The following is a 14276-nucleotide window of genomic DNA, read 5'->3' as shown; positions in this document are numbered from 1 at the left end:
CATCATATTGTATTCAGACGAAAGAAAATCAGTTTAGACACTGCTGCCCTATATATTCCCTTCTATGGAATGTCACTTTTCCACCTGATAACACTTCCGAACATAAATGATATCTCCATGTTTACAAGAGTTCAGTGTTATAGTCATAGAGACATAGCATGGAAACAGACTCTTTGGTGCAATGCGTTCACGCTGCTCATCAAGCACCTATTTACACCAATCCTACCCTAACCTATTTTACTTTTCTATGTCCCATCAACTTCCCCAGTTCGACCACTCACCTACACACAAAGGGCAATTTACAGCATCTACCAACCCACACATTTTTATGATGTAGGAGGAAGCCGGAATACAGAGGAAACTGACACAGTCACAAGGAAGATGTGCAAACTCTACAAAGGAAGCACTGTAGGCTAAGATTGAACTTAGGTTGCTGGAACTATGAGGCAACAACTAAAATTGGCTGTGGCACCCTGAAAGTGCTGCTGAAATTGTATAGCTTCAATGCCATTGAAATAGATCAATAACAGAACTACTTTCACTGGAAACAATTGCATTATACCAAGCAATAATACTACTGTTTCTTGTTAATGAACGATCATTTCCAGCGGGTTTTAACATAAAAAAAACAATTAGGAGTGGAAGTACCCCATCTGGCCCTGTGAGCTCACTTTGTCATTCAGCAAGAAAATGGCTGATCTTCTACTTCAGCACCATTTTCCTGTGCTATCCCCAAAGCCCACCGATTCCTTAGTTTGTTGGGTCCCTAGATATTTTGAATGACCCAATGATCAGGCCTCCACAGCCTTCCAGCATCATTAAAATCAAGAAATTAATTAGATTTACTATTAGATACCAGAGAGTGAGAAGACAAGATATCTTTCAGATAATTCCTTCAAGTGTTTTCTTACCTCTTTATAAGAAAGCCATTGATAGGGGCATTTTGGTTTTCTGAACCCTAAACAAGGACCATCACCTAAACAGAGAAGCAATACACAAATTATTCAGTACTTCAAAATACACACAGATCTTCTGTTATGAACCTCATGGCAAATCAGAGATTTAACTGTTACATAGAGGATCAGTAAAAGGTAAAATAATATGATAAAAAATCTTTTCTAGTCAAGTCACTATGACAGTATGGTTAGTGGACACAAAGTTTGGGTTTTGTGTCACTGTTGTGTGGGTGCTACATTCACTGGATAGATTCCAATACTGTGGCAATGGTCATGAGGTTTTTATTCTACAGCCTTCTGTACTTGAGTCATTGCAATAAGCCATGACTCTGATGTGCAGCCAACACATGAACAATGAAAGCCTTGCCATCACAAAAAATGTAATAGGCTAGACTTTGGTATGCTCAAACAAGAATTTTATTACTTTGTTTGCACAAGATTTTTTCAAAAGATTTCTTTATTAGTCACATGTACATCGAAACACAGTGAAGTGTATCTTTACTGTATGTAGAATGCTCTGGGGGCAGCCCGTAAGTGTCACCACACTTCTGGTGCCAACATAGCATGCCCACAACTTCTAACCTGTATGTCTTTGGAATGTGGAGGAAACTAGAGCATCCAGAGGAAACCCACACAGTCACGGGGGGAACGTACAAACTGCTTACAGACAGCGGGCAGAATTGAACCTGGGTTGCTGGTGCTGTAAAACGTTACGCTAACCGCTATGGTGACAGTGCTTGGCAAAAACAGATTCAAGATTTCTGGTAGTTTTAATGAGGGGCCAGATGTATATTGAGCAACCATAGAGGAGGTGGTGGAGGGCAGAGGGCCAGGGTGGGGGAAGGATGAGCAGAGAAGTACAGAAGGAAGAGGAAGAAAGTTGGTAACCTAGACAGCTCTCTCCAAGTAACTCATTCCCCCGTGATACTGTAGCGACTCACCGCACCGGCATTGAACCAGCTCCCGACATTGCGAACGTCGGAGGCCTCGATCCAAGATGGCGTGGGGCCCTCCTTCTTCCCCGTCGTCAGGCTAGGAAAGCCCGTGCGTGGGAAGGTCAGGTAACCCGCGTGTGACGTCAGCGCGGGAAGTTTTGGGATATTAAAGGCGCACCGCGCCCCTGTCGTTTGTTCGACTTCTGATTTCAAACCAGCGACTGTGTCTTCATTTTGTAGTGTGTAGCTAGCCACCACAATACCAAGAAAAACAACCTCACCTGCCCAAATCTTACATTTTCTCTACAGTTGACCATCAATGTTCGGCCACATTGCCAAATAAATACAAAATAAACATTCAAAACTAAAACCATGAATCAAAATCTGCTAAAGCATCAAGCACTTTATATGCATCTCCATTCAGTTTGTTCTCTACCCCATTTCATCAATTTTCAATGAAATGTCATTGACCCTGAAACACTAACTCTTTTCCTTCCAGCACACATCTTGCCTGACCTGCTAAGTATTCCCAACTTGCTCTTTTACTTCAGATTTCCAGCTCCTGCTGTATTTTGCTGTTGCTGCTTTGCCACTCCATTACTCTAGGTGAGTTGAAGAATGCACTATTTGGAGAATAGTGAATTTCATTTTTATGATATGATTCAATGTTGGTTCTTGACATCTCTTAACCTACTCGAAAGAAAGGAAGTTTCCAATTGATTATAGCAGCAACTGCTCATACTAATGGCATTGTATTTGTTCTTTCTTGTGACATAATCCAAGCTCTCGTGTTAAAAACTAGAAATTTCATCGGGACTTAAATCTTCTGGGTCCCAAACTCGCACAGAAGTTCCATTAATCTTGTTTGAGGGTAAAACCCCAGGCTCCCTTCTGTAGCAAGAATTCCAAAACTGTGCATTCTATAATGTAAACTGATAAATCTTTCATATCGCAGCAGAATGTTTTCCTTTTAAATATTTATTCCTCAAATAACATCATTGAATAAAGTATACGGATAATCCAGTCAATATTTTATTACTTTCATGGGATCTTGCTCAGTGCAAATTTGATTACTGCATTGCTAACACTGCAACAGCGACTAAACTTCAGAAGTATTTAGTTACCTGTAGGAGCCTGGAGAAGTTGACATACTATTTCAAAATGAATGTGTACTTTCTGCTTTGATCTACACATTTTTTTTATTGTACGAACTAACAACCCATTAGTTTATTTAGGGAACACAGAGGCATTTAGTTCGACCAAACTATCTGGTGTGATTTCCCAATTCTATTTGAGAGAAAAGAAACTGACAAAGCATGATTAGATAGGTGTTATGGGAAGTGCATGGTTTCCATAAAATTTAAATCTTAACTTCCATGCCAGTTCTGTGGGTTGAGATGGCTGATCAAGCCAATGTGGGGTCTGCACACTCCATCTCAAATGGTGCAGGAGCTGCTTGGCAGGATGTAATGTTTTATTTATTTTTAAAAGGAAGTTCTCTGCACCTTCTACCATTTTTGCTTGAGCTCTATGTGCTCCCATTGAAGAGGCCTTAGGGTGTTCACTGGCATTCCAGATGCTCCTACTCTAACTTGTCTAGTCATGGGCTAGGGATTCCGATGGGTTGGCGATGATGTCAGATTTTCAGGGAGGCTTTGAGAACATCACGAAACATTTGTGAAAATAAAACACAGATGTTGGAAATATGAAATAAAAACAGAAAATATTCTGTAGGTTAGGCAGCATCAATGGAAAGGGAGACAGAGTTAACGTTTCAGGTTAGGTTGAAGTGTTTATTTGGTCCCCTGGAAATCTCTTGTGCGTTGGAGCTCAGAGTAGAGTGTCCATTTTGGAAGGTTGGAGTCAGGCGTACAGTTGATTTGGCTTGCTCATCAGAGCTGGCTGAGTGTGATTAGAGTCTTGTTGTTGGGGATGTTAGCTGATGTTGGTTTGCTTATCTGGTGGATTTGTAGGAGATATTGGTGATATTTCTCAGTGCTTTCAAGTGCTTACTGTAGATAGTCGATGTCTCTGTATTGTACAGGGATGAATGGATTACATCTGCTCAACAGACCATGAGCCAGGATTGAAGTCTTGATGTTTTTAAGATTCTCCTTAAGGCTGCCAATGCTGTGCTGACACAATGGAGAAAGAGGTGAATTTTGTCATCCATGTTTGCCGTCCTTGACTGGTGGTTCCCAAGATATGAAAACTATGGATCTTTATAGTTAGGATAGGTGTTGTTCAGAAGGGGCAGGAAACACCTCTTAATGAAAAAACGAGGAACAAGAATGGGTCTTCAACTCTGCTTCTCTTTCCACAGACACTGTCTGACCTGATGAGTTTTCCCAGTATTTTCTGGTTTTATTTCTTCTTATGGATGTTGGTGAAAGGGGCATTCTTTCATTTGCTTTGGAGAACAAATCAATAATGACTTGAAGTTCAGCCTCCAGTGTGCACATATGCAAGCGTCTTCTGCATACTTCAGCTCAATGCCTTGGACACTTCCGCTCCAGAACAAAGGTTAATCAGTTTCCCATTCATGCTGTGAATTAGGTCCACTCTAGTGAGGAGTTTGAGTGATAACAAGTTGCAATATTTTGGTGAGGAATATTAAGAAGAGGATTGGAGCAATGACACAACTTTGTCTGACCTCATTCTGCAATGGGATTGGTTCTGTTGCAGACCCTTTGGCTAAGATCATGGCTTTTATGTCATCACATTGCAATTGTAGGATGGGAACAAATTTCAGAGGACAGCCAAATGATTACACCCAAGGTCCATTAAAGAGGGTTGGAAAAGGAAAAGGAGAGTGTCGGGTGGGTAAAGGGAAAAAAGGAACACAGATTAAGGAAAGGGACATTACATGAGGTAAACTGGAATTCTGGTAGGAGTGAAGGAATTGGTAATGATATGATCCAATAAATCCAAGGAATGGAACTGTGATGTTTAATTACAACTCTGCTGAACATAAAAACAATAACTGAATACTGACATTGCTCTGAAGAATTGAATATCTTGGACTGTTTCACTTGAATTTTATTTGTTGCATTATTATTAATAATTCAATATCAGCCTTCTAATGTTCATAACCAATTCTCCCAAATTCTAAACGAAAATTAGTCTGGAAACTTGCCTGATATATGTAAACCTCGTTGATATACTTCATACATAGTCTTTGCATCATCATGATAGTGCGTCATTAGCTTGGGGCTGTCACCTAAAACAGACCTACGAGCTTGTTCAGAACCCTATGAAACAAAGCAACATGCAGCATTAGTATAAACATGCAGAAGCAATCTTTATAAGGTTGAATTATAAGAAACACCTTTATTTTGTCAGTTTCTCATCATCTTAAATTAGGTTATATTTCAAATCAATATTTCAAAAAGAGTCTACAGAAATTGAAAGACTTACTAAATTTTGTATTATGGCAATGGATATTAGGAGGAGAGGGTGGAAGGACATGGACAGATACATGGCTTTGAATGGGGGTGTGGATCAGTAAACCCGTGTAGATAAAAAGACAACATGAGAGAACTGGAAAAGATCACTAATGTAGGACAATGTAATATTATGGAGAGATAATAAAAGCAAAGATAAACATTTCTAAGTCCATTGATTTGTAAATGGGGAGCCAATGCAGCCAGGAGAGAATGTTGGCATAGGAACAGTGTGGAGCGAAGACAGAGCTTGTGGTGCTTCTGTGAAGCTGTAACATGGAAGATCGCAGAGCAAAGAAACAAAATATTATAGAATTAGGCCTCAAAGTGATAATAGTTTCAAAACTGAGACTTTAAGTCCATTTTTCATCAAGGATTTTAAGTGCTACTGAATCAGGCTTTAAGATGAATCAACCATGATCTACTAGGATACGCACAAGGAACTGAATGGCCTCACTCCTATTTCCATGTGCTTATCCCATTGTCAAATAAAGCCAGTTGATTAAATCACTTTAAAAAAAACATTTACTTTAGATTTTTAAAATAAGGTCTTGATTTTAACATCAAGGCACACTCAAAAAAGAGCTGCACAGAAAAGCAAAAGATTTTAAAAGTTATATTTTTGTAGTTTTGACTACAATATATTGATATTTTGGTAGCAACCTCTAATTAAGTACACCTTTAATGGCTCTGAAACCAACAGTTCATTTGAAACAAATTCTGTTTCAGCTCTGTCCAACAGACAGGAAAATATACTATCTGATTAATTATAATCCTGAATGCCATCCGATTCTCATTTATTTCAGTCCCATTTAAAACTGATGATTGCTACTGACAGCATCCAGGTTTTTTTTTGTGAAATACTGACTAGCAAACCAACAGGTTTAAAGGCTGATGCAGCTCCAAAAGTTGATGAGTTACCCATGTGCCATACACAGATCCAAAATATATTTTTTATGCCCATATCTGATCATAAGTACTTCCTATTTGTTCTTCATTGATTTACTAGGAATGGACTTCTTGGAATATGAATCTCCTAGTATCAGCTGGAAATGCTGCCTATTCAGATTGCTGATAATGAATCAGCAATTTGGAGAGGTTTATTGAGATGGAAGAGAACTTTCTGCCAAGCTGAAATGAGAAAGAAGCTAAAAAACATTCTTTTCTTGGTATATGCTTACTTTTTTCTTCTCGGCAATTAAACAAGTTTTCCCCTTAAGATAAGGAGATATTTATTTCTCTTTCCCCTATTCAGAACTCTACTTAGGATGAAGAAAACAAACATAATTTTGTACATATCTCCTTAAAATATTATTGCTTTTTAGTGGCTGTAACATTTTTCATAGTATTTTCCTCAAACGAAAATAGATTTTACATTGAACAATATACATTTGATTCATTCTAGAACAAAGTTTTACAATGAGAATTGATTTTTTTTGTACCTTAAAGAACAAATCCAAGTTGATTTATGTGAGGATGGCCACATTTGAATTTTGGTTATTTGAATCATTCTAAATTCACCATCTCAGTTATTTTGTTTTGTCACTATCATTTCTTTTGTCTTTCTCAATACAACTGTCCCTTTTCATCTTCTTTTCTCATTTCCCACTTTCTCTTTCTCATCCTTTCTACCTTTTCCTCAAGGTCTTTTTGTGGATATTAACATGAGCAACTTTATTGCAGATGATTGTGTGCTTTAAGCTATCCTTGAATTTGAAATAATTGTATCAGTTCACAAATCAAATGCACTGATAGGTGCAGATAGCCAAGTTTCAAATGGAACGAGATCATGTGCAGTTTGGAATCTGCTGGTACATCATCCTCACATTTATAGAGTGGAATTTTAGCTAAGGTTTGTTGGAGATTTCCAGGAAGATGAAAACTCAAATCCTTCAATAATTAGAACCCTCCAAGTTACACAGAAATACAGAGCACACAAATGCAGTTATTTTTAAAGATATAGGACATTGTTGAGGCAGAACAAAGTGAAATTTTGCCTGCCTCCTTATTCAGGTGATCTGGGAGTACGCCACATTAGCACATGGAATGAGAGTGGGAAGTGTTCCACTTCTCCAACCCCGGTCATCTTTATTGTAGCAAAGAATAGCAAAGGAATATTAGTGCTAGTGTTACAGTGCTGGACAAAAACAAAATGATAAAATATATGTTACTGCTTTTGCTTACTGTCAGAATATGAAAAAAAGACAAGCTAAAACTACATTTTCGACTGACATAATATTAATCTGACAGGAGCCTCAAACCCATGACCTCTATCTACCACCAAGAACAAGAACAACAGTGGCATTGGAACATTCCAATTCTCAGGTTTTCCTCCAGGCTGCACACCATTCTGATTTAGAAACATAATTCAACAATACTCAAGGAATGATAAGTTAAATTTAAAATGGTTTAAAAAAAATTAAGGTAATGCTGCGCAGATCATTGTAAATGCATAGTGCCAAGACTAGTTAGCTGCAAGTTTGTGGATTTACATAATCATCCACTTGCTGAAATTCTGACCTTAGTTTCCCTTTTTGTGTGAAATGCTGGGCAGAATCCAAGTGCTTCCCCCAGGTCAAGGAAAAAAAATGTCAAAATTACTTAAGTGATGCAGCTAGTAGAGCTGTAGCCTTACAAGTCCAGTGACTCAAGTTCAAGCCTGACTTCCACTGCTGTTAATGTGACACCTTCTTCCTGTGACCATGTGAGTTTCCTCTGGGTGTTCTGGTTTCCTCACACATTCCAAAAGGTATGTTTGTTGGTAGGTTAATTGGTCAATGTATATTGCCCTTAGTGTGTATTTGAGTGATAGAATCTGGCTGGCTGGAGGGGAGGTCAAAGTTGATGAAAGTGTGAGAAGAATAAAATGGGATTGGAATAGGATTACTGTAAATGGGTAATTAATGGTCAGCAGGTGTTTGGTGGGCCAAGCGGCTTGTTTCTACGCAGTATCTTGTTTTTACACAATTAGTAGCAGCTTGTTTCAAACTGTGAAAATACTGAGGCTTCAAGTGTATCATTTATTTGTTCTTTGGACTGTAATTAATATCTCACAAGGTGTTGGTAGCAAACATGAAATAACTACAACCATGGGATTTTAGGAACTGCCTTTTTTTTAAATCAACAAATGTTAGTACAGAACTGAAATACTTTGCTAGGTTTAGTTTACTCTATTATGGTCACCCTTGTGGGAGCTATTGCATATGAATTAAAGACCATTGCAGTACTCCGAGGGCTAAGCAGGCATTAAAAAGCAGAATCAAAAGATTACATTAATCCAAAATATACTTTTCTCCATATCTGCATAATGCTGCAGGCATAAATCTATTATTTTAGGTCATAATTTAATAAAAGGTAAATTAGTGTCATATAATGAGTTTTATTCATGCCATATGGCCCTAGACTGGACTTACCTCAATTTCCACTGACTGCTGTGAAAGATCACAGGGAGGCTTCAGGGCTTTGGGTCTGGTAGCTAGCCAGTATGCTACAAGAGCTGTGAGTGAAGCGATTCCCACCAGTGTTGGATGAGGGAGAGTGTGAAAGAAGTGGCTGAATTCATCCAATTCCAATAGCCATAGACTCTTCAGGATTTCCTTTGTTTGCATCTTCTCAACCAGAAAGCTAAGAAATCCTGTCTCAGAAGGGGAAAAATAAATCAGTAACGCCACCTTCCAAGATGTTATAGTGGCAGCAGGGAGGTTGAAGTCTGCAAAGAAAGAATGAGTGAACTATACTGCTCAAGACCTTCAGTCACCATTCAGTACAATAATGTAATATTTTGTTTCAGCCATGCACTGAAAGAAATGTTTGTTCTTTTAGTGTGCATCAACAGCTATTACCACTAAAGTAAAAAGGCAAAAAACACTGGAATCAGAACATAGATAAACATTGAATTAAACATTGGGTAGCCAGTTTTTTTAAAAAGTTTGTCTTAAATAATTGTTTCACCTATTTCATAATTATACTCAACAGATTAAAAAAGCAGTGACAGTGCATGGCCATAATGGTCCTCTTATACTCTAATTTACAGCTTAGGAAGCTTGTTGGAAAATCTGTTTTCCTGTTTGTATGCCTTGACCTTTTCATGACTAAATACAGGAGGCCAAACCAAAGTGCCTTATAGACAATTAAATAATTTTTAAAAATAGACATTATTGTAACAGTTATTTGTGCTGAGCAAAGCAATGATGACCAGAAAATTTACTTTGATGATGTTGACTTCAAGAAAATAATGTCCAAGTCACAAAGGATAATTCCACTGCTCTTCTTCAAAATGTTACCATGAAATCTTCTATATCCATTTGGAAGAATCAACAAGGCCTTAGTTTAAGGTTTCATCTGAAACACTGTACATCTGTATCTTCTACAGTGCAGTACTTCCTTAGGAATTAAGTGCTGCATTGGAGTAACAATCTAAGTTAACGCTTCTTAGGTATCCAGTGTGGGCTTGCACCTACAACCTACTGACTCAGCGGCAAGAGCATTACCATCTGATACCAATGCAGGGCAGTGAGTGTGGAGGACTTGAACAGGAATATGAAAGCCTTGTCCCTAGCGTTATGTTATTTTCATTAGAAAACCATTGTTAATGGATTCAATTTCTCTCTTTAATTTTCGCAGGATCTGGGCATCATCTCCAGGGCAAGTAGATTATTCCTAATTAAGTTAAGATATTTATTTATTAGTCACATGTACATCGAAACACACAGTGAAATAAGCCTTTGTGCGTTGCTAAGAATGTGCAGGGGGCAGCCCGCAAGTGTCACCACTCTTCCGGCGCCAGCATAGCATGCCCACAGCTCCTAACTGGTATGTCTTTGGAATGTGGGAGGAAACCAGAGCACCCGGAGGAAACCCATGCAGACATGGGGAGAACGTACAAACTTCTTACAGGCAGCAGCGGGAATTGAACCCAGGTCACTGGCGCTGTAATAGCATTATGCTAACTGCCCTTGAGATGATAAGACACCTTCTTGAACCTCTGCAGTCCTTTTAGTGAAAGTGCTCCCATTCTACTGTTGGGCAGGGAGTTCTAGGATTTTGACCCAGCAACAGGACAAGAACAGCAATACATTTCCAAAACAGGTTGGTGTGCAACTTGGAGGGGAACCTACAGGTAGTGGTTTTCCCATGCAACTGTTGCCCTTGCCCTTCTTGAGGGTAGACCTTGCAGGTTTGGGAGGTGCCATCAGATTAGCCCGGACAAATCACTACAGTCAGTACTCACTGCAGCTGCTGTTTGCCAGTGGCCATGGGAAAGAAGTGTTTAGGGTGATTGACGGTGCGCTAATCAAGCAGGTTGCTTTGTCTATATTGTCTTGATTTTCTTGAAAGTCATCAGTGCTGCACTCATTCAGCCAAGTGTTCCATCACTCCTCACTTTCTTCTTGTAGATGGCAGCAAGGTATGGGGTATCAGGAGGCAAGTCACTCACTGCGGGATATCCAGTCTCTGATTTGCTCCTGTAGCCAGGGTATTTATGTGTCTAGTATAGTTGAGTTTCTTGTCAATGGTAACCCCCAGGATATCACTGATGGGGTCCCTGTGATGGTAATGCCACTGAATGCCAAGAATAGATGGTTAGACTATCTTTTTTGGGAGATAGTCATTGCCTGGTAGCACAAATGTAACTGGTCACTGATCAGCCCATGTCTGAATGTTGCATGCAGGCATGAGCTACGTCACTTGCTGGAGGAGTTGTGAAAGGAACTGAACACTGTGCAATCATAAGTAAATATCCTTACTTCTGACCTTAAGGAAAGAAGATCATTGATCAAGTTGCCAAAGATGCTTGGGCCTAGGACACTGCCTTGAGGAATTTCTGCATTGATATCCTAAAGCTGGTATGATTGATCGTCAACAACCACACCTCTTCCTTTGTACAAGATATGACTGGAATTTTTTTGCTTGATGTCACACTTGGTCAAATGCTGCCTTGGATAAACACTGACACTTCACCTCTAGAATGCAGTACATTGGTTCACATTTGTGCAAAGTGATCCTGGTGAACTCGAAACTGGGCATTAAAGAGCAGGTGATTAATGTGTAAGTATTGCTTGATAGCATCGTTGATGATGGCTCCCATCACTTTGTTGATGATTGAGGGTTTCATAGAACATAGAACAGTACAGCACAATACAGGCCCTTCAGCCCACAATGTTGTGCTGACCTTTAAACCTCGCCTAAGACTATCTAACCCTGTCCTTCCACATATCCCTCTACTTTAAATTCCTCCATATGCTTATCTAGTAATCTCTTGAATTTGACCAATGTACCTGCCTCCACCACTGCCCCAGGCAGCGCATTCCATGCACCAACCACTCTCTGGGTAAAAACCCTTCCTCTGATATCCCCCTTGAACTTCCCACCCATTACTTTAAAGCCATGCCCCCTTGTATTGAGCATTGGTGCCCTGGGAAAGAGGCACTGGCTGTCCACTCTATCTATTCCTTTTAATATTTTATACACCTCTATCATGTCTCCTGTCATCCTCCTTCTATCCAAAGAGTAAAGCCCCAGCTCCCTTAGTCTCTCCTCATAATGCATACTCTAAACCAGGCAGCATCCTGGTAAATCTCCTCTGCACCCTTTCCAATGCTTGCACATCCTTCCTATAATGAGGTGACTAGAACTGGACACAGTACTCTAAGTGTGGTCCAACCAGAGTTTTATAGAGTTGCATCATTACCTCACGGCTCTTAAACTCGATCCCTCGACTTATGAAAATTAACACCCCATAAGCTTTCTTAACTACCCTATCCACCTGTGAGGCAACTTTCAGCAATCTGTGGATCTGGACCCCCAGATCCCTCTGCTCCTCCACACTACCCAAAATCCTGCCATTAACTTTGTACTCTGCCTTAGAATTTGTCCTTCCAAAGTGTACCACCTCACACTTCTCCAGATTGAACTCCATCTGCCACTTCTCAGCCCAGCTCTGCATCCTATCAATGTCCCTCTGCAATCTTCGACAATCCTCCACACTATCCACAACACCACCAACCTTTGTGTTGTCTGCAAACTTGCCAACCCACCCTTCTACCCCCTCATCCAAGTCATTAATAAAAATCACGAAAAGCAGAGGTCCCAGAACCAATCATTGAGGGACACTGCTAGTCACAGCCCTCCAATCTGAATGCACTCCCTCCACCACAACCCTCTGCTTTCTACAGGCAAGCCAATTCTGAATCCACATGGCCAAGCTTCCCTGGATCCCATGACCTCTGACCTTCTGAAGAAGCCTACCATGTGGAAACCTGTCAAATGCCTTACTAAAATCCACGTAGACCACATCTACTGCACTACCTTCATCAATCTGTCTAGTCACCTTTTCAAAGAACACTATCAGGCTTGTGAGGCATGATCTGCCCTTCACAAAGCCATGCTGGCTGTTCCTGATCAGACCATGATTCTCCAAATGCCCATAGATCTCATCTCTAAGAATCCTTTCCAACAGCTTGCCCACCACAGACGTAGCGGTGGGCAAGCTATTCATGTTTCAGAATGGCATTAGCATGGGGCAGAATAAATCGCTTGTCTCCAAAAACCATAGGTGTAAGGAAGCCATCAGACTGGAAAAATATGCACTTATAAATTCCAGTACATTAAAGGGCATATCATCAGGGCAACAATGATCATTTTGTTCAGAGACTGGAAATGATGGTTAGATAGTGGATTAAGGAAGTTGGATAGGTGGGGAAAAATTAGTGTCTCAAGAGATTGATGGTTGCATAGGGAAGAGACAAAATGTACCACAAGTGATGTTGGATGGTCATAGGAATGCTCAGAGTCATCAGGGACTATAGTGATATTAGGAGGTGGGGGCAGGTTGGAGCAGAGTAAACAGGGGCTTGTATGCATGTGTGTTTGGGGGCAGCAGATTGGGAAATCAGAGACTGAATCTTGGAAAAATCACAGGGTTGGGAAGGCTGCTAGATCTGGGGGATGGTTAATGCCAAGAATGGGCAATGGTGGCATGTGTGGGGTTGGTACAGTATGGAGAAGGGTTTACCCAATGAATGAGAGGTAATTAATTGACTTGCATATCAGGTATCCCATGCTGAGAAGACTAGCTTGCCTGGGAGGGTCCAGCAATGGTCAGTCCTGTTACAACGTGATCCAAGTTCTTCCACAATGTGCTAATACGACTGTTACATGAGGAATGTTGTTATCCCTGTACACATGGAAATTATTTTGGGGCACAAGGGTATCTCACATTTTGAAGCGTCCCGTTGAATTTCTGGAGAAAATGTAATTTAAGTAGTCAATTGAGGAAAAAAAAACTTTTCAGTCAGTGCTTTGCAATTGAATTCCCAGACAATTCTTTTTAAAAAAAATTGCTCAACTCTTCATCAAGCATACGACACCATTTAACATTAGTATACAGTATTTCAAACTGTTTTATCTGGACCAAGGTTCACTTATCTTGGCGATTATGCCTTAATGGCTCACCAACAAGGATCCTATTGTATTTGAAACACAATGCACCACTTCACTGCAGTATGCAATTGGCCTTGAATCATTTCTAGCACCTATTACTGTGTGCTTTCATGTAGGAAAGTTGTGCAAAGCTGCATATTCAGCAAATAAATTAACAGATTCACAGTTAATCTATCCCCTCATTTCTTTGAAAGATTGAATACGTTAGTAATATCAAACTCAACTTTGAGGAAATTGAAGAAATAAATTATCCATGGTAGAGATCTCCTTACTCATCACAGGATGTTAATTACAGGAACAGAGAGGATCATTGGTGAATTAAAAGATTTCACACATGATATAATGTATATCTGATAACTCTAGTCCTAGAATGCTATGTTATCATATTATAGAATGTCACCTTAAAGACTGCAGATCTAAATTTAATAATTTAGTCGCATCATCCATCCAAAAACAATGAAGACAAAACATTTGGTCTCCAAATAAAGGAAAACAAAATA

General features: G+C 39.8%; 1 protein-coding gene across 6 annotated transcripts in view; it reads right to left on the bottom strand.

Moving 5' to 3' along the window:
* Nucleotides 1-14276, bottom strand: part of LOC127569225 (long-chain-fatty-acid--CoA ligase 6-like) — an 83663-nt gene that overhangs the window by 43819 nt on the left and 25568 nt on the right. For all 6 annotated transcript variants that reach the window (XM_052013642.1, XM_052013646.1, XM_052013644.1 and 3 more), the window contains 3 exons: nucleotides 8748-8968; nucleotides 5028-5142; nucleotides 912-976 (listed from right to left, as the gene is read on the bottom strand). In XM_052013642.1, the coding sequence (XP_051869602.1) occupies nucleotides 912-976; nucleotides 5028-5142; nucleotides 8748-8968 (401 nt within the window). The remainder of the gene's footprint in view (nucleotides 1-911; nucleotides 977-5027; nucleotides 5143-8747; nucleotides 8969-14276) is intronic.

The sequence above is a fragment of the Pristis pectinata genome, chromosome 4, assembly GCF_009764475.1.
Source record: "Pristis pectinata isolate sPriPec2 chromosome 4, sPriPec2.1.pri, whole genome shotgun sequence".
Taxonomy (NCBI): Eukaryota; Metazoa; Chordata; class Chondrichthyes; order Rhinopristiformes; family Pristidae; genus Pristis; species Pristis pectinata.
The sequence above is the reverse complement of the archived record's forward strand: the minus strand, read 5'-3'. Positions and strand labels throughout refer to the sequence as shown.